Source organism: Columba livia, chromosome 1 (assembly GCF_036013475.1).
Source record: "Columba livia isolate bColLiv1 breed racing homer chromosome 1, bColLiv1.pat.W.v2, whole genome shotgun sequence".
In the NCBI taxonomy this organism is placed as follows: Eukaryota; Metazoa; Chordata; class Aves; order Columbiformes; family Columbidae; genus Columba; species Columba livia.
Window position 1 is genome coordinate 106491626 of NC_088602.1, and position 22066 is coordinate 106513691.

At 39.5% G+C, this 22066-nt stretch overlaps 1 protein-coding gene across 29 annotated transcripts in view; it reads left to right on the forward strand.

Annotated features, from left to right (window-relative positions):
* The window catches only part of LOC110359662 (uncharacterized), a 239899-nt gene that overhangs the window by 183280 nt on the left and 34553 nt on the right, over positions 1 to 22066 (forward strand). For 5 of the 29 annotated variants that reach the window (XR_010474103.1, XR_010474104.1, XR_010474107.1 and 2 more), the window contains 5 exons: positions 3740 to 3834; positions 3948 to 7557; positions 7851 to 8437; positions 17345 to 17480; positions 20071 to 20299. Coding sequence is in view for 6 of the 29 variants with exons in the window: in XM_065071222.1 (XP_064927294.1) it covers positions 3740 to 3834; positions 7851 to 8028; positions 8414 to 8437; positions 20071 to 20299 (526 nt within the window). In the remaining 23 variants the exon portion in view is untranslated. Of the gene's footprint in view, positions 1 to 2588; positions 2778 to 3739; positions 3835 to 3947; positions 7558 to 7850; positions 8438 to 17344; positions 17481 to 20070; positions 20300 to 22066 lie in introns of all 29 variants that reach the window. The other 24 variants (XM_065071222.1, XM_065071183.1, XM_065071189.1 and 21 more) reach the window with 13 other exon arrangements.

Genomic DNA, 22066 nt, shown 5'->3' on the forward strand with positions numbered 1-22066 from the left:
GAGCGACTACTTGAGGAGTAGAAGGCACCATATAGGCACCGAAAGAGAAGTTATGATGATCTAGAGACAGAAAAAAAGGACGGGAGATGAAATTAGATATGTATACAAATAACAGGCAGAACTAGAACTTGCATGACAGGGAGCTCTTGGCAGATGTGCACCAGGATAAGTCAGAGAACAGAAAGATGAACTTCCTTGATATCTCACTAACACCTCCAGAAAGAACAACATTATTTGGCTGACGAACCTTGTTTATGGAGGGGATGAGTGTGTGTCAGAAGGGCCAGAAGACCTTAAAGAACAGGGCTTTTGAAACCTGATGATAAAGCTCCAGGAATGCCTTTGGAAACTAATACTGGAAATGCTTGCTTTGAGGTTAGGGGTTTATGGTCTGAAGATTGTAAATGGAGAAAGGCAGGTGCATAGTAGTCAGTAACACAGAATCACAGAATCACAGAATGTTAGGGATTGGAAGGGACCTCGAAAGATCATCTAGTCCAATCCCCCTGCCGGAGCAGGATCACCTAGATGAGGATACACAGGAAGGCGTCCAGGCAGATCTTGAATGCCTGCAGAGTAGGAGACTCCACAACCTCCCTGGGCAGTCTGATTACAAATTACAAATGTCATACAGCCATGAGAGTGATTAATGAGATTCTGTGGATGTGCTGAATGGTGTACTGCAGGAGAGGGTAGGAGGTCTCACCAGTATTGTTGACAGTGGTTTCAGATGACCACATGTTGTTCCGGTCACCTACCTTTAAGAAAAACAGATTTAAAATAAAGGAGCTGTAATCAGGCAGATTGCCCAATCCCTTTTCCTTTTAGGATTCTAAAAAAGCTTGACTTCCTCAGCCTGGCCAAAGAGGTACTTAAGGACACATGCTTGCTGCCTGTAATCTAACCACAAAGAAATCAGCAGAAAATGTTGACATGAGAAAAAATAGGGATAAATTTGGCATGAATATGTTTAGACTGGATGTGAAGGATGTTTCTAATCAAGAGGGGGTGAGTGTCTGAAATATGCTTCCAAAAAGTGTTTTGGCCAAAACGATCCTCAATAACAACTAATGAGGTTTACAAGACAACTTGATCAAGTGTGAGTGAATGTGGTTGCAAGTCTCTGTTCAGCTTATCTTGTGATTTGCCTGTGGTTTGGTACCTAATGCTGGTGCCAAAACAGAGCATCAGGATTCAACAATAAAGCATTTGTGAAGTGGCTACATTTTCTTCATAAATTATAATAATAGCAAATACAGAGCAGAAATAAAACACATAGTTTCATTCCAAACTGTCGTTTGCTTTCTGTGATTTTCATAATACTTACTTTTTTGTTTAATTTTGAGGGTCTGAAGTGTAGAAAGAAATAACAATTTTCCTAAAAGTTTGAAGTTCAGCCCATTTTTGCTGTTTATAAATAAAGCCAAACTTTTGAAAAGTGCTGGCAAGAAGGAACAGTGAGAGAAATCAACTTTACCTGTTCCCCCTCTGCCACTGCCTTTATTTCCTCTAAATGCCACCAACAGAAAATCTAACAGCCTGCTGTACCAGCCTGAGATATGGAGACCTTGCTGTAAGTTTTAATTCCTACAGAAATGAGACTTGACCAGAGTGTTCTGTGACTTAACGTGTCTTAGGCATTCAGCCATCTTAATGTTCTCATGATTATTCTTTCTGCAGGAATTGCATCCCATATCAGAGAAATGTGTTTAGTGAACTATGTTGTTTTAGGGGGTGGAAGAAGACTTGATATTTTAATAAAAATTATTTGCATGGTAGCACACGATACCCGGAAAACTTAAAACTACCTATCTTAAAACTGAAAACTCAAACCTGAGTAACATGAAGACATTCATACTTAGACCTAGCCCAAGCTGTGGACTGCAGAGGAGAGCAGAGTCCTTAAACAGATAAGGCATTTTACAAACTTTATTAGTGTTTAAAAAAACTCCCAAACAGATCTGATTTTTTAGATTTTTCTTTGCGCTTAGCAGACAAACAAAAATGAGGTGAGAGAGCTGTAAAAAATAGAAATGCAGAAATTTAAAAGTAATGTGCTAAACGGTTTGATTTAAAATGTTAATATAAGATTTAGAACTTTGGCATTTAAAAGTCCAGCTCCTTCTGGTATCCTTTGCAGAAGGAAGCGCCAGATGTGGGTATAAAATGAGGATAAAATATTATATTAATTTGCACTGAAGTTGCAAATATTTTACAGTAGTTTCAGGTCATTAATCTATCTACCAGCCAAGGGAACTACATTAATAGCTTATGGGATTTACAGGGCAAGCATCAATTTAATGGTTCACCCTAAGTTTGGGGAAAATAGGAAAGGGCAGGATACTAGAGGATACATTATGTCTTGCATTAAAATCGATGGCAAAACTTCCTTGGCCTAAAATGGCCTCTAGACAGTTTCTTTTTCCAGTGCTTCTGGTCCTTAATTTCCTGTCTGCAAAATGGAAGGAACCCTATTTGCTTGCAAAGTATAAAAACTGACTCTTCCCCTCGTAGCTCTGTCTTGATAGGAAAATAATGAATTAATTAATGAATTAATTCATTAATGTTTTACTTGTGTTTTTTTTAAGATATCTGCAACGGAGTAACAGAAGATACCTGCAGGGTCACACAGTTTCACTTGCAGTATTTTCTAAGCAGCTCTCATCACTGGAATCCTGCCTGTGATTTGTCACTAGTCACTGTGTTCTTTACAGTGTGATATTTCCCTGTGCTCTGATACTAGCTTAGAAACCCTTTTTTGTTCCTGGCTGTTGGAGGTAAGGCATACCTTGTAAATGGTGAGAGAAGTACATTATTCAGTTTGCAGCTTATTCATGAGAAAGCTCAGAACAAGTACCAGGAAATAATGTCATAACTTAATAGTTGAAGTACTGTCTTCACAGGGGAGATTCATGCTAGTACAGCACCTATAAATCAGAGTTGGTACAGAGCATCATTAGGTATGCAACCTTTTTAGGTGATAATTCCCATAATTTGGGTATTGACCTTGTTCTATGTTGTACAGACTTGTAATCTGTGTTTTTTTGAATGATCCCCACAGGTGGGACGTTTCTAATGTGAAATCACGCTGTGAGACACCTCTGAGTGTGCTGGGAAGATAGGATTATAAATATTCATTGCTTTTGCAACCTTGGGCTATGAATGTTTCGAATTTTATAAGCTAAGCCGAACTGGGCCTAGTCAGAGAATTTTTTAAAAAAGCCTCACAACTTTGCTAAATCCAGGTGATAAATAAAGCGGAATGGGTAAGAAAATGAAAGTTTTTCTGCTAGGTTGATTTTGAACCAACATGCCAATTTGATTAGGAGAAGTACATAAGCACAATATAAAATCTAATCACTTATGACAAAACCAAGTCAGGCTAGATTTCCCCTCCCTTGGAAATACAATAACTGCTTTGCCGTTCAGTTTCATCACTGAAGAACAAAACACCATGACCTGTAGATTTGATCATCTCGCAATTTGCCTCCCCGTCTGAGGAGCGAGCGTGGGTGCTGTCAGCCTCCCCCGTTCTGTCCCATCCTTTTCCATGGTGAGACCTGATCACCAGCCATGGGAAATAAAATCAGAGCAGTGACCAGATCATGGGCCTGGAGAAAAATCTAGCTCGAATTGTGTGTAATGCCACTAGCAGTTTATTTCAACGAATATATCTGACAAGTAAGGGATAAAGGGCACTAGGAGCTCATTTTGTTCCTTTCCTACTTAATTTGTCCAGGTACAGAAGAAGGACTCACTAATGCTCGGCCTCTGCCTGTGCTCTGCAACAAGATACAGCAAAGCTCAGTCCTCAAGCCTTCTTCTTGTGGCCAGGTACAAACATGTTTGAGTTTGTTCTATCTTAGAGAGTAGCTTTGTGGATAATTCATTTCAGTGGAAACAGTAATCTTATATACCTCCCCCTGATCACTGATGGATTCCGCAAGTTTATGTGGCAGAAGTTCAATATGAGCTCCTACTGCCACTGGTTTCATGGGATCACCGTGCCAGAGCCTGAAAATCATGCGCCTGCACAGCTCAGAATGTAATGGTTTTCGCACTGGGTTGATACTCAGGTGATGTCCCTTGGGTCACAGGTGAGTCTCTAAACCTTTACACCACTGGCTATTGAGGGCCATTCCTCCTCACTCTCTCTCTTTTGTTGTCGCTGTTGTTTTTGTTTGTTTAGAGTTTTATGTTTGATTAAGGTTTTTTGTTTGTTTGTTTGGGTGTTTTTTTTCCAAACCAGAAAATACTCTAATATTGAAAGGTGAACACATTTTCACAAAATGAAATCAATATTTTCCTGTTAGTGCTGGAGTACATCTTTAAAGAAGTGCAAAAAACCCCACCCCAAACTCAGAGCTCAGCTTTAAGCCTCTCCTAGTTTGTGAGTTGTTAAGTGGTCCGAATTCAGTGGAGGAATTGGGGATGGGAGCCTTGAGGGTGACTCACAGGAGGGAATTCTCAGGATCTGTCACAGTGGAACACAGTAGCACAGGACATAAAAATTGCTTCCAAATGTAGATCTCTGTGCAGAGTTTACTGTTAATGCCTCTTTTTTTCTCTCTACACGACAGTTGGTGTTGTTGGGGAAAAACAATAAGACAATTTTGCAATTAATTTGATAATTCTTGATGACCTATTTTGTTATAAAATGATGGGACATTGTAAATCAGTGTGTATTTCATAATGACTAGAGAATAAGAGTGCTTAGATATGTATGGCTGGGACAGCCAGTGAAGGAGCTGAGTCTGGGACTCCTCCCTGTCTCTGTCTTGCTATTTCTTTTAGAGAAACAGGATTTTACTGAAATCTCCTGGAGTGCATCCAGCTGTCATCTGCAGTTCAAGTTCCATCATACCTCAACTGTTACAAGGATTTACCTCCAGGACCAGGGGCACCCTTCCTGAGATGAGATCCTTGGGCTTATCCTTATGAGATGCAGGGCATAGTTCTTCTACTTCTGCCACTGGACCAATTTTCTTGTTTTTCCCAGTGTGCCAATGTAGCTATTTATGAACCTGCACTGGAAAACAAATCAGTGAAATGTTGCAAATTGTAAAATTATACTTTTAACAATTTTTATTATTACCATGAACCTAAATGGCAGTTGGACTAGATGATTGTTGTAGGTCCCTTCCAAGTGAAATATTCTAGTCTAGTCTAGTCTAGTCTAGTCTAATCTAGGCTAGTCTAAAAGGAGAGAGGAGAAGGGGAAATGTTTTGAACTACTTTCCCTGATGGACAGACAATGATACTGGATCATCTCCTTTTTGATGTCATAAGCCCAAAGCATAATATCCTGTAAGAGACTTTCCTGGTGCTGGTGGCTCTTTAACAGGGTTTAAGGACATCTTCTTCCAAAAATATACTGTTAACTTGAACAAAGTGGAAAGCACATGGAGAAATAGTTAAAGCCACAAAAATCTTTTCCCTCAGGATCTGGCCTGCGGCTTTTCTCTCCCCCTAAGCTCATGGGATGACTCATACGCATTTACATTCCCCGCACTTCACATGGCATCTGCTGCTACACATTTGTTGCAGGATCTTGTCTTTGAACAGCTGGTGACAACCCACTTCCTCTTGCTTCCTTAAGCAGGCGTTTTTCAATTGTTTCTTGTTGTTTTGATGTGAGACCCAGTGTTGGAAAAACAAGCCCATTTACTCCGATTAGAACCAGCCATTTAAACACTTGCCAATTAACAACCATTTGTTATTCTTCTGAGAACCGAGGAAATACTTTCCCTTTCTCTCCTTTCACTTTTTCTCCTTTCATTTTCTTCAGATGTAATTCCACATGAGCAGAGCAAAATCAAGCCCTTTTTGTGTAAAATGGTATTAATATTCCACTTGTTCTCACTCTTCCTTTTGTCCTACAGAGCTAGAGATGAAGGGATCCTTTGCTTTCTTCAAGCTAATAATAATTAGCTCGATGTCATGATAACCACGCTGTCTCGTTAAACACAGAAAAACTGCCACTAATGATGAGTATTACAGACATGACCTTTGGAAAAGCAAACAGGAGAACATCATGCTCACATTAGAAACAATGATACAAAACATGATTAATTTTAATTATTTGGTGCCAATTCTACTAACAGACTTTAAGAAAAATAATTTAACATGCATGTGTTTTTAGCAAAATTAGTGACAGTCTGGTTTATACTAGTCAAGTACATTTAGTGAAACAGAATCCTTCTTTCAGGGATTTGATCTCAACTCTATGAAATCATACACTATCTTTTTATACTTTTAGAAAAATCATGTACTAAAAACTGATCTAAAAGTTTAGCTACTGTTTTGGTTTTTGTTTTTTTTCTTTTTGTCCTCTCGTTCAACACATAGAGATTTCCTTACCAGGGACCACTTTATTATAGAAATATTTTAAGGAAATAGTGAACTTTCAAGTGTGACCATCTTGTTTCCATTTTTGAAAATACTGTTACTTATCTTCAATAGCTCCGGTAGCAATTACTTGAGAAAATGCATATAATCCTATCAGACCTAAAGCAATAAAGGTAAGGGCTCTTCTGCTTTAAGATGCTTGCTGTGTTTGTTACTGATTTGATGGTTACACCATTCTGCAGGAATTTTCCAAGTATTTTTTCCCCTTTTTCATCATTCGTGTTGAAGTTACAATCTGTATTGTTTAGACTGTACTGTACTGTTTATTCCTATAAGTAATATCTGCTCATATCTTCACCTATACTCCACCTGTCCCTTAGAATATAGGTATACTTATGGTACATTATGGCTGTTTAGGTGTTCTGCATATCTGCGCAGAGGCAGCTTTGACAACTGGTGCATACTCTGTCACAGAGGGCCTGACTGCAGAGAAAGGGGCTTTTTTGGAGGGTTGCACTCACTTCCTAACATTGCTGGATGTGTGGATTGGCCTTCTCTAATACACAGTTCTTTGGGTCCTGAATTTATATACTGAATAAGCACATGTATTTACTGAATAGTTGCCAAAGTTGTTTTTTATTTCTTTGTTTCCTGTGGCAAGGGAGGATTTCAAATCACTTTGCTGCTCAGCACAACAGGATCTATTTTTGTTTCTCATTTGACTTCCCAAGATGGATCAGTTGAAACCTGTTACAACACTGATTTACTTAAAGATGTATTATGTGCACTTCACTAAAATGCTGAGAGAAAAATAGCTTTGCTTTTGCAGTTGTTTGGCCTGAAACCACAATTCCCTATGGAGCTGCATAAAGAAGCCAGAAGAGAACTATCCACATTTTTTTATGCATACAGCTTTATTGAACTGATTGGCCCATGAACCTGTGCCCTTCTTAAAATATATTTTAAAAGACAGTAGTGGGTTATAAATGGGCTGAAGGTGCACCTTTTCTTTGTAGCTGTGCAAATCAAGGACTGATGTGAAGCATTTGGATTAATCTGCTCCCCCAACCTGACATCAAAACAGAACTTTACAGCCTTATAGCCAGAGATGAAAGGTTTCTCATTTCCTGAAATGCAGTGCAAGTGCCAAAAGAGATGCCAAAAGCCATGATGTTCATTTTTTTTTTTTTTTTGCAACAAACCACAAAGGTTAGTTACACATAACTGTTAGATAATTCTTACTGTATTAGCTGTAATTTCCACTTGAGCACACCTTTGGTTGTGGTGCTTTACAGCTGAATGAAGAGCATCTCTCGGTCCCTGTGGCAGTATTGGTAACAATTTACAGTGTGGCAACCTGTGTTACACCTGCTCTATGAATAGCAGTGTCATTTGTCATGTGTTTGAAAAGATTGCCTGTTCAACATAGCTGATGACAAATTTTAGGTTGAGATGGATTTGTCCTCTAGTTCACAGACTGTCTCTTTTTTTTTTTCCTGCAGTGCCGTTCACTGCAGACTGGCCCTTCTGTGCCCTTGCCATTCCCTGAGAGAAGATAGATCTGCAGATAATTGGATATTCAACACCCTTGTTTCAGTTGTCATATTATCTGAAGAATCTTGTGCTTTGCTTCATGTTCCTCAAGTAGTCCTCTTGATTATTTACTATGGCAAATCTGGGGTAAAATTGTTTGCTTCTCTTTTTCTCTCTGCCTGAATTTGATTTCAGAAAGTAATCGCAGATAGAGATGCTGCTGCTGTTGATTTTGTTGCTGCAAGTGGCAACATAGAGTATACTTTACCTTATACTCTATGAAATGCCAAGAGCAGAATGCATTCTTTTTATTGTGATTTTTTTTTCAGGGGGTGGGGGGGAGTTTTTTCAGAACAGGCATATCTGAAAGCCATGATAGTTGTATTCAGCAAGGTTTTGTCTGTAATATTTAATTACAAGAGTTCTATACTGGAGGGTTTTGTGGTGAGAAGACAGCTGAGGGCTCATATGATAATATCTCACTTTTTTCTCTCCTCACTTTTTTCTCTCTCTCCTGTCAATTACCCTGGAGTCATCCCACTTGCTTAAGCTTCAGGTCAGTAAAACAAATTTCAAAGCAGAATCTGGTATATGCTGAGACACTAACTTCATTGCATGCCTGTAAGAAGTGCATATTTTTTCATCATCCTTTTCCCCTAATGTGATTGTTCCTCTGATTTTGTTCTACAGAGGGATTCTAATGCACATTCAATGTGGTTTCAGTTTCTGTCAGCATGCACTTTATTTCTGTGGGTGTAATTCTGAGGAAGAATTTTTAGTTTTGTTTGTACAATTTGCAAAATCATAAGGTCCATAAGGGGAAAAGTTTATCACAGAAGCTTGATAAGGTAGATAGACTCTCGTTATGGAGAATAACAGTAAATGTTTCACCATGTGTTCCAGATCTCACAGAATACTTTTATTTACTTTATTGTTAGTTTCAAAAATACAGTGTCAGTTATTATGAAACTGAGAATTTGTATCCCTTTTCACGTTTGGTTTGGATGTAAAATCAGGCAAAATGTTGAAATGCCAGAGTTCCGTTAAATTGGGACAGAATTGTTTGACATTTTCAATCATAATAATATATTTTTACATTCCTGAAATGGAACAGAATTTCTGTAGCCTGAAGAGAGTTATAGTACTGGTCCTTATACTATTTCATGGCTCCCCTCTGCTACTACAATCCTCACGTTGAACTGTAGGATTCTTATACTATGCCACATGGAAGAAACACATATTGAGTGACACACTGCATTGCAGCTGGAGTCCTGTAGGGACCCATGCCCCAAAAGGGTAGGGGATTAAATGAAAAAGTAAACAATGCAATGTAAATATGGGGAAATGTAGGAAAAATGTGGTGTAAAATACAAGCATTTGGATTTCCTTATTTTCCAGTATAGTTCAATGGAGTGTTTCTACTGAGCTCTACTCATTACTCTATTTCCAAGTGTGTGAAATGCTATATAATACAATTAAATAATAATAATAATATATTAAATAATAAATAATTATATAAAATTATGTATTAAATAATAATAATGCTAAATATAATGCTACATAACAACTGCTCTATTATAAATAAAAATTTCAAGGCATCACAGTTTTTCCTGTTGTTTTGGCGAATACCACACTAGAGGTTAAATGAGGTGTAAAATCTTTCAGTCCACAAGTACATCTTCTGAACATGGAGAACACTAGTTCAGTACAGATTTTAGGGAGAAACACACTGCATCAAGGTGGCCCACTGCAGGAAAATACGCTGAATAAATATTAATAATAGTGAAAATATTCAATGACAAATTGTCCCGCAGGCTGGATCAAGCAGTGCTGTGACTTATCCTGTGCAAGGTGAGAGATGAGAAGGGGCCCTGGTTTGAGCCTTAGCCTTTTTTGAGGAACCTCCTGAGTCCAACGCCATCCCAGAGCACAGTCAGTAGTTCCCAAGAAAGGATGTACAGTATTACTGGATACCCATACCCTCTACATTTTTAGAAACTGGCTTCAATTTAACTCCATCTCTGATGATAGTTGCCAAATTTAAAAAAAAAAAAAAAAAAAGTAGGAGAATGTGAATAAATGAAGAGAGAGTTAGATGTTCTTTATTATTTCTCTATGGATATCCCACATATACGGGATACAGCATGTCTGGCACACCCAAAACTTCCATCAGAACATGAATAAAATATAATGCCAGGTGTTTTATTTTACTTGATTTTCTTTTTTCTTTTTGTTATTGTTGTTGTTGGTTTTTGTTGGTGGTGGGTTTTGTTTGTTTGTTTGTTTATTTTTTCCCTCCAAATAACCTTCTTACTCTTCAGAAACATGAAAGAGAAGCTACATAGGCCTCAGTTTCCATTGGCCAAAAATACTCTGAATCCTTTAAAAGAAAGCATACATTTGGACAGAGGAATCCACAGATAGCATTTCATTTTCTTCTTCAAATGTACTCCGGTGAAAAGGCTGCTGAATTTTTGTGAAAGATGGCTTCCTGAGAATACAGTGAATTTCCCTTCTATTCTTCCCTCTCTCTGGAAATCAGTCTGTCTTCTGTTTATAGAGAGTAAATCATCCACATCATACCTCCTTGGATTCAAGAAACCAACTAGTCCCTCATCCCTTTGACATTTTCTCCTCCACCAGCTGTTCATCGTTTGCTTTGATGGTCAAATCTACCCACCAAGGGCAAGATTCAGACACCTATAAGTACTTAGGATTATAATCATATTGCAAACTATTTTATAGAGGCATATAAAGTGATAGGAAAAATCATCTGCTGCATTATATCAGGTAAAACTAGGACATTCTGGGAACTTGGATACATACAAGAAAGTTGGAATATAGTCTTCGTGTTTATTCTTAAACATGCAGAGCTTTGTCTATTTCTTCATAGAGAAGTATGCACACAATTTTGTTGTGAGCATTAAAAAGTAATTATCTGATCTTTGACTCCCCATATTGCTATTTGTTCCACGTCAGCATCCTCATAACAGATTCACTGGCCCCTTAGCTACAGCTAATCGCAAGCAAGAGACAGATGCTTGGAGGGCTTTCCCTCTGCTTGATCCTTGTAATCAACTTCATTTCCTCTACAGAATTCCAATTATCCCATTAAACAATGAGTCAGGATGCTTATATTGATACAGGTGCCTTAATTGGTTAATTTATACTCATGCCAGCCCCAGCTCAGAATTCATTTCCCTGAGGCCTCCTTAGATAACCATAGTTCCTCCTAAGCTGTAATGGTAATTCCTAGCAGGTATAGCACTTGAGCACAATGTTTAGACCTGTACACAAGCACCCGTCACCACAAACTAATCTGTTCTTGGCCATATGTATACACGCTGTTGAACTTTTATTTGCTTCTACCTTATAATTTCTAACCTATTTATTTTTAATTATAAGACTATGATTATACAACTCTGACCATATGCTTTTAAAACCAATTTGCAAGAAAAAATTCCTAATAATATTGCTTGTTTTTAGCAGCACTCCAAAGCAATTAAACACTTAGTAGATGCCAGAAAATTCAGCTGCATATTATTTGCATATGCTGTCTGGTGAGTGACATTGTTTTCATTATTGACTTATGAGGATGGAAATAATAGATGGATTATTTACTGAATTGTCTTTAACTCTGCTTCAACCAAAACAGCTAATTAAATGTGTGACAACTTTCATTGACACAAGCTGGGAGATTTTCAAACCAAGGTGAAGAGAAGGACAAGTGCTAGGCTGTGGTCTGTAAGATTCATTCTCACCATAGCAAGGAAATAGGATGTCTAGTCTTGTAAATCATCAGAGGAACCAGACAGAACTACAGGTAGATTAAAAAAAAATAGTTTCCAGGGAAATCAGTTTTTCAGGACCAGGCAAACCCTGTAATGAACTGCCAGGATTAGGATTTTTCCAAATGAACATCCTGATGAATGCCATGAGCGGGAGTTTCCGCTGTAGTCCCTAAAAGTAAGCTTCCAAAGGAACTATAGAAGAATTAAGTGGCCCACTGAAGAGACTGTAATAGTTGTTCCCTGTCTTCATTTCCAGTTTAGCTTACTTCACCTATTTAATTTCTTTCCCTCTGCTGATGTAAATTAAGAACTCACCTTCTCCCCTCCTTATTCTGCAGTATTAGCTGGCAGCTTGCAGGCAAGAATGGCTGTAGAAGAAGGCAGTTTCATCTCTGTTTCATAGGTGTAGTGCTGTACTTGGTGAGGGCAGCCATTTGCAGAGAGCAAGCGACTTAGCCTGCATCTTTTTAGTTGCAAACTAACACCCAAAATGAGGGATGATTCTGATTTTCTGTTCATTGGAATGTATCTCTGTTTATCCTTTCAGAAGATAGAACCAGTTCATATGAAGTAAATTAAACAAGTAGTTTCAGCGTACAATACAATTTGCATTCTCTCTCTGTTGTGGCTCAACTGTACGACCCAATACCTCCTTGAAATGTGCTAAAAGCTTCACAAACATATTTTTTAACTGAAAAGCAATGTAGTTTGACTGGAAAACCCCCATTCACTCCAAGATAGTGGCATCTGCAGATGATACATTCCCGCAAAGCATCTTTTTATACACACAAGCTGATGGAAAATTTGTCAGTGGCTTAGTCACCATTCAGCTGAATCACCAATCTCTTTTAAAAAATAGCATGGTTGCAGGGATGGATTCATCTCCCTCATAGTAAATTAGATTAAATGCAGTACAACAGATACTCTGCAGAGGTATATTTTGGGATAGCAAAGAAATCTTTTCTTGTGGGTATTGGCCAATATTTTATATTGCTCAAGTAGCATCTTTGATAGACTGGGGTGCACATTACTGCTGCACAACAGTATGAAATAATGTCATTTCCAAATGTACCACCTTCAGGGACACCGCTTCTGGAAATTATCACAAAAAGAGTGGCGCTTCTTCTCCCAGGCACAAATGAACTGTATAAAACAAGTTCCTGTTCACAAAAAGCATAATATCTACAAGTGAATAATATCTGCATTTAGGACACCTGCCTTAGAGAGGGAACCGCCTAATCTGGTGAATTAGTCCCCAGACTAAGTTGCCCTTTTACCTAGGCTGCCCAAAGACAGTAGCTGGAGTGCTCAGACTCTTCAGTACAAAGCCATTCCTAGAGGACACACAGAATCATAGAATGTCCTGAGTTGGAAGGGACCACAAGCATCATTGAATCCAACTCCTGTCCCTGCACAGGACAACCCCACAGTTCACACCATGTGTCTGAGGGCGTTGTCCAGTCTCTTCTTGAACACTGTCAGGCTTGGGGCTGTGACACCTCCCTGGGGAGCCTGTTCCAGTGCTCCACCACCCTCTGGGGGAAGAACCTTTTCCTCATGTCCAACCTAAACCTCCCCTGGCACATGTTCCTGACATTCCCTCGGGTTCACAGTGCCTGCCCCTCCTCCTCCCCTTGTGAGGAAGCTGTAGCCTTCCCTTGGGTTCTGTTGTTGGTTGCCAGAGAGAAGAGATCAGAACCTGCCCTTCCTCCTCCCCTTTTGCAATTCTGCTTCCTATGAAATTCAGTCAAGATCCATTCCCTTTCCAAAAGATCCACTGATATGTTATTTCTGTATTTCTGCATTTCTGCAGATTTATGTGTTGGTATCTGGTATTTTGATTCCTTTCATACAGTGTGTACCTTTAAAGTCTTCCATGAAAAATGGGTTAAGAAAGAGGGTAGAGGAAAACAGGTGGACTAGTCTGGGTTACTTGATGACCTATTCAAGCCTTCATCTCAAATTCAAAATGCAACAATTATGAAAATCAGAGCTGAGTAAATCCCAGCAGTTCAACGTATTCACCAGAAATATCAGAGTTTGTGAATTTTTCTCTCTTCTCACTGGTTATGTTTGAGAATGTTCTGTCTCTGGGGCTTCTACAAAGTTTGTACCCTGGTTTCTCTGATGTCTACAAAAATATGAATGCAGACTGAAGGTTTTTCCCCTCAGGTGGGACACTTCTTGGATCTCCTTTGTCTGGCCACTGTTTTCGTAAAGGATGGAGAAATTTTATTTTGGCTCAATCCTAAAGATACTTTTTCCTTTTATATTCACCTTCATTTTCTACTGTCAGGAGCATCCCTCAAGATATCATGAACAGGCTTTATGGCATCACAGGCTTGAATTGCTGACCTTGCAGTGACAGCGCTTGTGAGATTCCCAGATCGGTATTTTACCATTGGGAAATTGATCGCTGTGAAAAAGTTTCAAAACATTTGAGTCTTCATTGAAAGCAACTTCAAGCCTTCTTGGATTTTACTCATTAATTGCTAGGATTTGCTTTATAACATCTACAGCTAGGAAGTAACACCCAAGATGTTCTGGGAATTTGAGTTAATTCAGCTTGCAAAATTTTATACTTCTACATAAGTGTTATCGCTACATATGTTCTATCAGAATTGTAGTAAACCCAATATGGCCATCCACTTTCCAGATAAGAAGGGGATGTCCCTTAATATTGGAACAAGGATACCCACAAGCCACAGAAGGTTTTCTATATTTAGACAATCTGTTTACAGATTTAGGGTTTTGTAAAGGAGTCTGTGCTGGAAAACATTGGTGTGCCTGCAGCGAAGTGGGGAGATAGAGAGATCTAAGATAACTATGAACTACTCCTACCCTTTCTTTTCCTTGGGTTTAGGCTGGGTCTGTCCCAAGGGTGAGGAGCTAATAGGGAAGGTGAGCGGACATACTGCTGGGACAGCTGGATGGAGAGCACCAGTGAGAGAGCACTTGGCAGGAAGGTGGTTGAGAGAGGCTGGGTTGCAATGCTGTGGGTGGTAACACTGCTGTGTTTCCTGAACAACACACAGAGCTTAATTTTCAGGGTCCTAATAGTTTTAAACACTCCCATTGTATGGAACAGTACACAGCCATTTTATTCAGCTGTGTTTTAATGGCTCTATTAGCACTTGCCAAATTTTGTACATTGTTCATTTCAAATATTTGCATCATGACCTAATGACTCTTTTACAGCTACTCTAATACATGCTGAGTGTGTATCATTGCCAGCTATTCCATTGAAATTACAGGTGATCACATCATGTGCATTATTTGAAATGTATCATCATCACATGTGCCATAAATTGTGAGCCTTGGATACATGCTTTAGCACCAGTGGGATTATTGGCAGACTATGATGTGGAATAATCATAAATATTCATGCAGAGACTGCACTTCATGTGTTCATGAATTGTGTTCAGTCTTGAGGACTCCATCAGTTGCTAAAATTCCTCAGAGATGGGAACTACACAGAGAACTCCCTGGCCAATTAATTATTCATTCATTTTGCATAAGGAAACAATAATCTTCAACTCAGTTTGATTCAATGTTTAAAATGGAAAGTGGATAAAGCCTTTCTTTCTGCTGGAAGTGAATAGCATATGAAAAACTTCCTGAAAGACTGCACATCCTTTCCACATGCTCTGAGTAAGATGGGTTAAAGGGTTTGTACCAACACTGGGCGACAGCCACCATAGCAGAATTATTGACTCACTGTAGAAATGTCACAAATAAAATTAAAATAGGTTTGTGAAGGTCTGAATAGACTGACATTTGCCTTCTGGGACCATGAAAAGGAATGGTAGTGCTGCTGAGAAGTCCATGCAGAAAGGAGGCTGTAGTGCTTATCCAACTGACTGATGTGAAGCAAGAGTTGCCACTCTCCAGCTGCCTACAGTGCAATCACTAAACTGTGGAGGACCCTCACTGTTATCAGCTCGAGGTCAGCCCTACCAAGTCAGCTCATTGAGTTCTGACTGCCATGCATTTCAGGGGCGAGTACAGCTAAACCAGCACAATAGTCCTGGGCTTCAGTGAGTTTGAGGTTTTTCTTCCCTCTGGGCCCACAGTGTCTAACAAGAATCTGGTAGCCAATGGTCTTGTAAGTCGCCATAAAATACTGCAAATAACCAGCACTGTGCTTGGAAAGTCCTTCAGAAGATGCACGTAAAGAGAGCACTGATGTTTTGTGTTGAATTACTAGTGGTATCTGGATCAAAATCATGTCAAATTCATAGCACTTTTTATTTTCCCATGCTAAAAAAAGCTGTGAAAAGACACAAACAAAGGCTTCTGGTGGATATAATTCCCACTTCAGTACAAAAGGTAAAGATAGGGCTGTCCAGAATATGCCTATATGGTCCCATTATTTCTGAGTCTGTCTGAATAGCTATATGAGAGATTTGTTTGCCAGCTATCCTGCTATCAAGAAAGTTTTGATGGTAGCCTAAGATTTCTACATGTCTATTAGGCACTCTGCACTGAGCTAGAGATGATCCAACTCATAGTTCCTTCTGCCTTCTGCAAATCAGGGCCCCAGTATGGGTAAAGCAGAGCGTCATTCTAGAAGTCCCTTAATTTTAGTGTTATTTTAGCCAAAAAGCCGGCTTGTTATGCAGAACTGGTCTAATTGATCAATTCCAGATGCTATAAGAAAAAGTTAAGATTTCGGAATTTGTGTAATTTATCTTCAAAGATGGGGATGTGCTGAGTTCCCTTGCAATTTCTGCCCATGGTGGAGGCACGTTGCAATTGCAGGTGGGCCACCTGCACGTTCCTTGGCACAGAAATCGGTGTTCCAGAGGTGGAAGCTCTTTCTCCAGTGGCAAGACAAACAAGACCTAGAAGTGAAAAATGTTCTCAGTCTTCTCAAGAAGAGACTCCTTTTATCTGTCCCTCCTAGATGATCAGCATTATCAGCTGTTTTGAGAGACCATTTGTGCCAGAGCACTGGAAAAGGAACAAAGCATGACTGAGGGATACATGGAGTACAGTCCTTTTCAGAGTTTACTTTTAGACTGGAAGTGTTTGTTTTGATCATCCTCGACAGATGTTTTCAAAAGCACACAGAATGGCCATTACTATTTTACCTGACAATTCAACCTTGTTCACAGAATCAAGGAAACATTTAAATATCCTTAGATTGTAGACTGTAGCTTTTTTTCCAGTTCTTTTTTTGACTGAGCTAAAAAAGATTTAAAGTACCTAACTGATTTTTACAGAATATGACATTTTGTTTGCAATACACAGGGAAGTGGGTTGCTGAGATTGAGCAGATTTCCTGTGATTCACTTGATCTGTGCAGTGAGCCCATGCAGAAGACAGGAGTTTTGAGCCAAATGAAGGCAGAGAATGACCACAGGCCATGGTTGTAGAGACCCATATGTTATAATGAGTAACTGATGAATAGCCTGATCCCATGCCATGACTGTCCTTAGCTCATTCCTGTGGAGATGTGTGGGCGTGTACTGCTCTCAGCCAGTTTGGTGGCTGCTGGACTAACTTAAATGATAAATCGCATGATGATGCCTGTGTGTGATGTCCCGTGCCATACATGTGGACAACATCATCTACATTATATGTCTTATCTTGAGATGAAGCAGCATGTCTACATGTAGCATTTCTTTACCTGTGATCAGAAATCATAAATAGAATTATTTACTTTCAAGAAAATCCTATAAAAGCTGTACAGACCACAATGATGGTGAACATGGCCAGAGATGGGATGTGTGCAGGGTGCCATGATCCATGTGGAGGGGCTCATCCAGTGCTATGATATCTGGGGTTCCCAGCATCAGAAGGGAGGTAAGATGGCTATTACCTTTTCTAGTACATTTGTTAGAATCAGAAGCACTGTCACCTTTTCTATTATTGCTGTCACTTTTCATAGTACTTCTATTCTTTATACAATAAGCTAGTTGTGCCTTTCTTATTCAGATCCCAAAAGAAGTGGCAACCTCTTGGTACAAAACAAGGTGTTGGGAGGTCCTTCTATTTTCAGCATCATCTGGGTTTTATAAAAATCCATTGGTGAGCTACATGTTGTGATGGCAGAGCGTACTTTGCTACTGATTTTCTGAACTTCCAGAAGTTACTGCTAAATCGTTTGTCAGCTTCCTTCACTGACTGAGAACGATTGTTCTTATGGTTTCTATGCTGAGCTGACTTATCTTTGCATGTTCCCTTTCAGTGCATCTGAATCCCCCTTTTCTTATGCAGAAAAGCCAGACATATTACAACTCCTTGAAGTAAGTGTGATGTGCTAATCTGAGCACAGCCTGTTAGCAGTGACAAAACTTTTGGTGCCTGGATGGTGAAGAAGAGTGGGGGCAGAGCAGGGTCACAAGCTCCAAAATCTGTTTCTTCTGCCTAAATTTTGCTACCATGAAGACCACTTTTTGCTAGGGTGCGTGAGCCATAGATACAACACACAATTAAGAACCAGCTGCAAATGCCCAAGGCATCAGGAGCTGCAGCAGTGCCCCTGATTCTGGCCTGCATCTGTGTTCCTGGGGCTCTACAGGGTAAGCAAAGATGCAGCTGGGGAAGCTCTGTGCCAGGTGAGGATGGAGTCACTCAAGAGGGCTTCCTTCAGGATAGGGCTGCTCTTGTCTAGTTGACCAGGTCAAACTGGCTGGAAAAGGGCCTGGTTTGAATGTGCAGCAAAACAGGTAATCGAAGACAGGGAGAGAGGACACTCCCTGGAGAACGGGGGCAGCTGTGGCTATTGTAACCCCTTGTTAATGAAGGTACCAATGCTGTAAGTGACCAAGGGGAAAAGAGACTCAGGCAAGGCAGCAGGAAACCAGCAGACAAACACCTTTTTAAATCTTTTTCTGCTATCCCAGTAGATGGCTTTGATCCTTTCGCAGAAAGCAGTGAGGGAAAAAAATGGCACCAGAGAGGCAAAATATCTATTTCCTCTTCCTTTTCTAATGTGCTGTCCAATACAGATATAGCAAAGGTACACAACAACAGCAGAAAAAAGTACAGATAATGATAGAGTGAAAAAAGGAATACAATAAAGGCTACCTGCTATCTACTTCTCTTCATATAAAAAGTAATAGATCTCACTACATGTATTTTAATCTCAGGAATTCAAGTTTTCAGTGAAATCTGTTATTTCACTGGTATTTCGGTATAAGTTTAAGGAAAGGCATATATAGAGGGGAGAAACAGGCAGGGACTGATCACGGACTCATTTATTTCAAATAGTATTCTGTCCAAATATCACAGAGACGTGCCTTAACAAAAGAGGTTCTATCAAAGGAAAGCCAATGTGAGATAATAAAACAAAAGATGAAAAATGTCTTAATAGAAGATTAATAGAAACATAATTATTCTCAAATTTGCTAAAGAAACAAGGGAAAGAGCCTAGGATGGTGAAATTAAGGAAAAAAAATGTACCTAGTAATCTTGAAAGAACGTTAATTGCAGTCATGTCAATGCAAGACAGCTAACTTGAAGTTAAAGCTTTTCTCTCCATTCTTTTTTCCTACACTGCTTTAGGGTTGTCATCAAATGGTCCCTAGCTGCCATTGATACAACAGCTGTTCAGAGACTTTGCCAGTAGTGGTGAGCAAGGATCTGCTCTTTCTGACCTCAGCAGATAATTTTACATGGCATTGAGCTGCAGTGGTTGGACTTGGGCCAAACTTTCAAGTATGGGGAATTTCTGACACCTCTTATGGTACTTTAGAACAAAGATCTGATAATCTATTGTATTTCTTTAGTAAGTCGGTGTTTCTTTTCTTACTAAGCTAATCGTGTGATTCAACTCAGTATGCCTGTATGATATATCACAATATGAAACTGACTTTGAATACTGTACAGATACAACTACATAATGCAAAAATCACAAAGGTAGATTTTCAACAAGAGTGTTGCTTGGGTTTTTTGTTGTTGTTTTACAATGATGTTTTTCACTAGTGAATGTTCTTGGTAGTCCCTCTCAATGGTGATAACTGGGTACATTCATTTACTCATGTCAAAAGCAAATACTTGGGGGGTCTTTTTAGTCAGCTGTACAAAAGTACCTGCTGCTGGTCTTGATTTGATAATTGAGAGAAAATAAACACATTACTAGATCTCCATAGGAAACCGAAAAAGCTACAAGGTTCATTGAAACAAAGTGCCATGACCTGATCAGACACAGGATGTAATATTAGCAAAAGAGGTCTTGAGCTTGTGTGAAACAGTATTAGGTCATCGTGGTCGGCAGCTACATGCTGATTTCTATTGTTTTGAGACTGAGCCCCTTGCTGCTGATGAAAGAATTTCTAATTCTGACACCCCTTTTCTCTAACCAAACCAGAGCCTCAACCCTGGACCACTCACTTAACATCGCACCAAACAAATCCCCATATTCTGATCTTCTTCCCCTTGCTTATCCCAGATACTCAGCCTGCCAAGCCTTTCTCCGTCTCTCATCGCCAGCTCATACACTCCAGCACCTCGGGGGATCTCGCACTGTCTTTACCCTCCCTTTTGCTCAAGGTCCCCGTGGCACACCTGGAACAGCATCACCACAGCTCAGGGTGAGGGTGTGGCTTCATTGTGGGGACCAGACACAAAATGTTTGTTCCTGTCCTTTCGCATGACCCTTCCTGCACCTCCTCTCTCAGGTAAGAGACAATGAAGTTCACTGTGTTTATGTAATTTCAACAGATAATTTCAAATAGCACTAAGCTCATGGACTCGGGCTGACTCTTTACTGCACCAGAGTTCACCAATGCCTCTGGTGTTACAAGAATATAACAAATATGTTACACTGAGAACCACTAAGGTAGAGTTGGAGCAGTATTTGTCTCTAAAAAATAAATTTCAAGTTAACAGGTTGCACTCCTTCCCTCTGTTCCCAGTAACCTGTGCTCTTTGCATTAAAAAGAGGGTGTTAATGAACCTGCATAGCCTTCATGAGTATGGGACCCCAAAGCAGCACAGGCTTTTTGATATGTCAAATGCCCACTGTGGCAACCCATGAGACTCAATGCCACTTTGGTACCATATGGTCAGCTGATATAGTTTATGGCCACTCTTGTCTTAGGAGTCAAGGAAGGATAGCTTTATTATCAAGGTGCCAGAGCTAGACTCACAACTAACATCTTGCACTTCGCACACCAGCAGTCAATCCCTGGCATGAGGGAGAATCTGGGCTGTGAATGACAAGGTATCAGCACAATTGGTGTCCTACTGAAAGTCTGTGGTCCAAGATATTGACAGCCTGCCAACTGTTTTATAGTAGTTGCCACTGTGGGACAAGATAACTACCACAAATTGTTGTTCATTTTTAGAGGTCAGCACACTTACGATTCAAGGTCACTTGTGGGTCAAATCTTCTGGATTTTCACAGACGTTTCACTGAGGAAGGAATAAATTTAAAAAGTGGATTACCTGCTCTTAATACAAAATACCTATTAAAAGTGTTCTGGATACAGGTGAAACTAGTCTATCAGCATGTCCAAGCTTAACACAATATTCTTCTTTGTATTTCCTATTTTGAATTAGCTTGAACTTCTAAAAATTTTTTATCAAAGGAATGCCGAATTTGTGAAAGTATTTGATTGTGTAGTTTGTTGTCTCTCACTATGAATGTGTTGTTAGATAAATTTGTGCTATGGTATTACCGTGAAGCAACCAGTGAACCACATGTGCTTGTAGTTCATCATCTGTATTGAGGAAGGTGAGAGAGCTCCAGGAGTTAATAGTTGTGTCTGAAAAGCTGACTTTATTTTTATTCCCAGTCTAGGCAGATGATAGCTTTCACCTTGTGGTCCTACCAGTCTTTTCCAAATTGACAAAATGGCATTCAACTTGTTAAAAAATGCTTTTCATTGTATACATTAATACAGATAATATCCCTGAGATTTTCATTTGACACAGAACAGATATAACAAAAAATCAGGGTATCCTCAATATAAAGGAGCTATATAGTATGTTCACAGTGCTGCAACTCAGACAAGAAATGGAAGATTATACACTGGCAAAAAAAATCAGAGCCCGTGGGAAATCTGTAAGTCCATGAGCTTGAGCTGGTTAGATGGAGCAACTTATCCTTCAGGCAAGTCTTTCCACCTCTCACAGTGGCTGTCTCATTTGTTATTCCTCTGCCCCCTACTATATCTGTCTCACAGATGTTATTCTCACTGCCTTTTTTTTTGAGCAGTTGAACACAAGACTAAGATCTTTTACCTTTCTAGGTCTTCTCCTGGTGAATTATTCAGTCAAGAACATTTATTCATCAGCCATATTTTCTACCTTTTGCTCCACAGATTTAAACATTAATTTTTTGCTTAATACACTGTCTCTTTGAAGAGTAACACGAATATTGCAAGTATGTTCCATTTTAGGTGGGTAGCCTGGCTGGTCTCTTAGATATCTCTACACTGTTC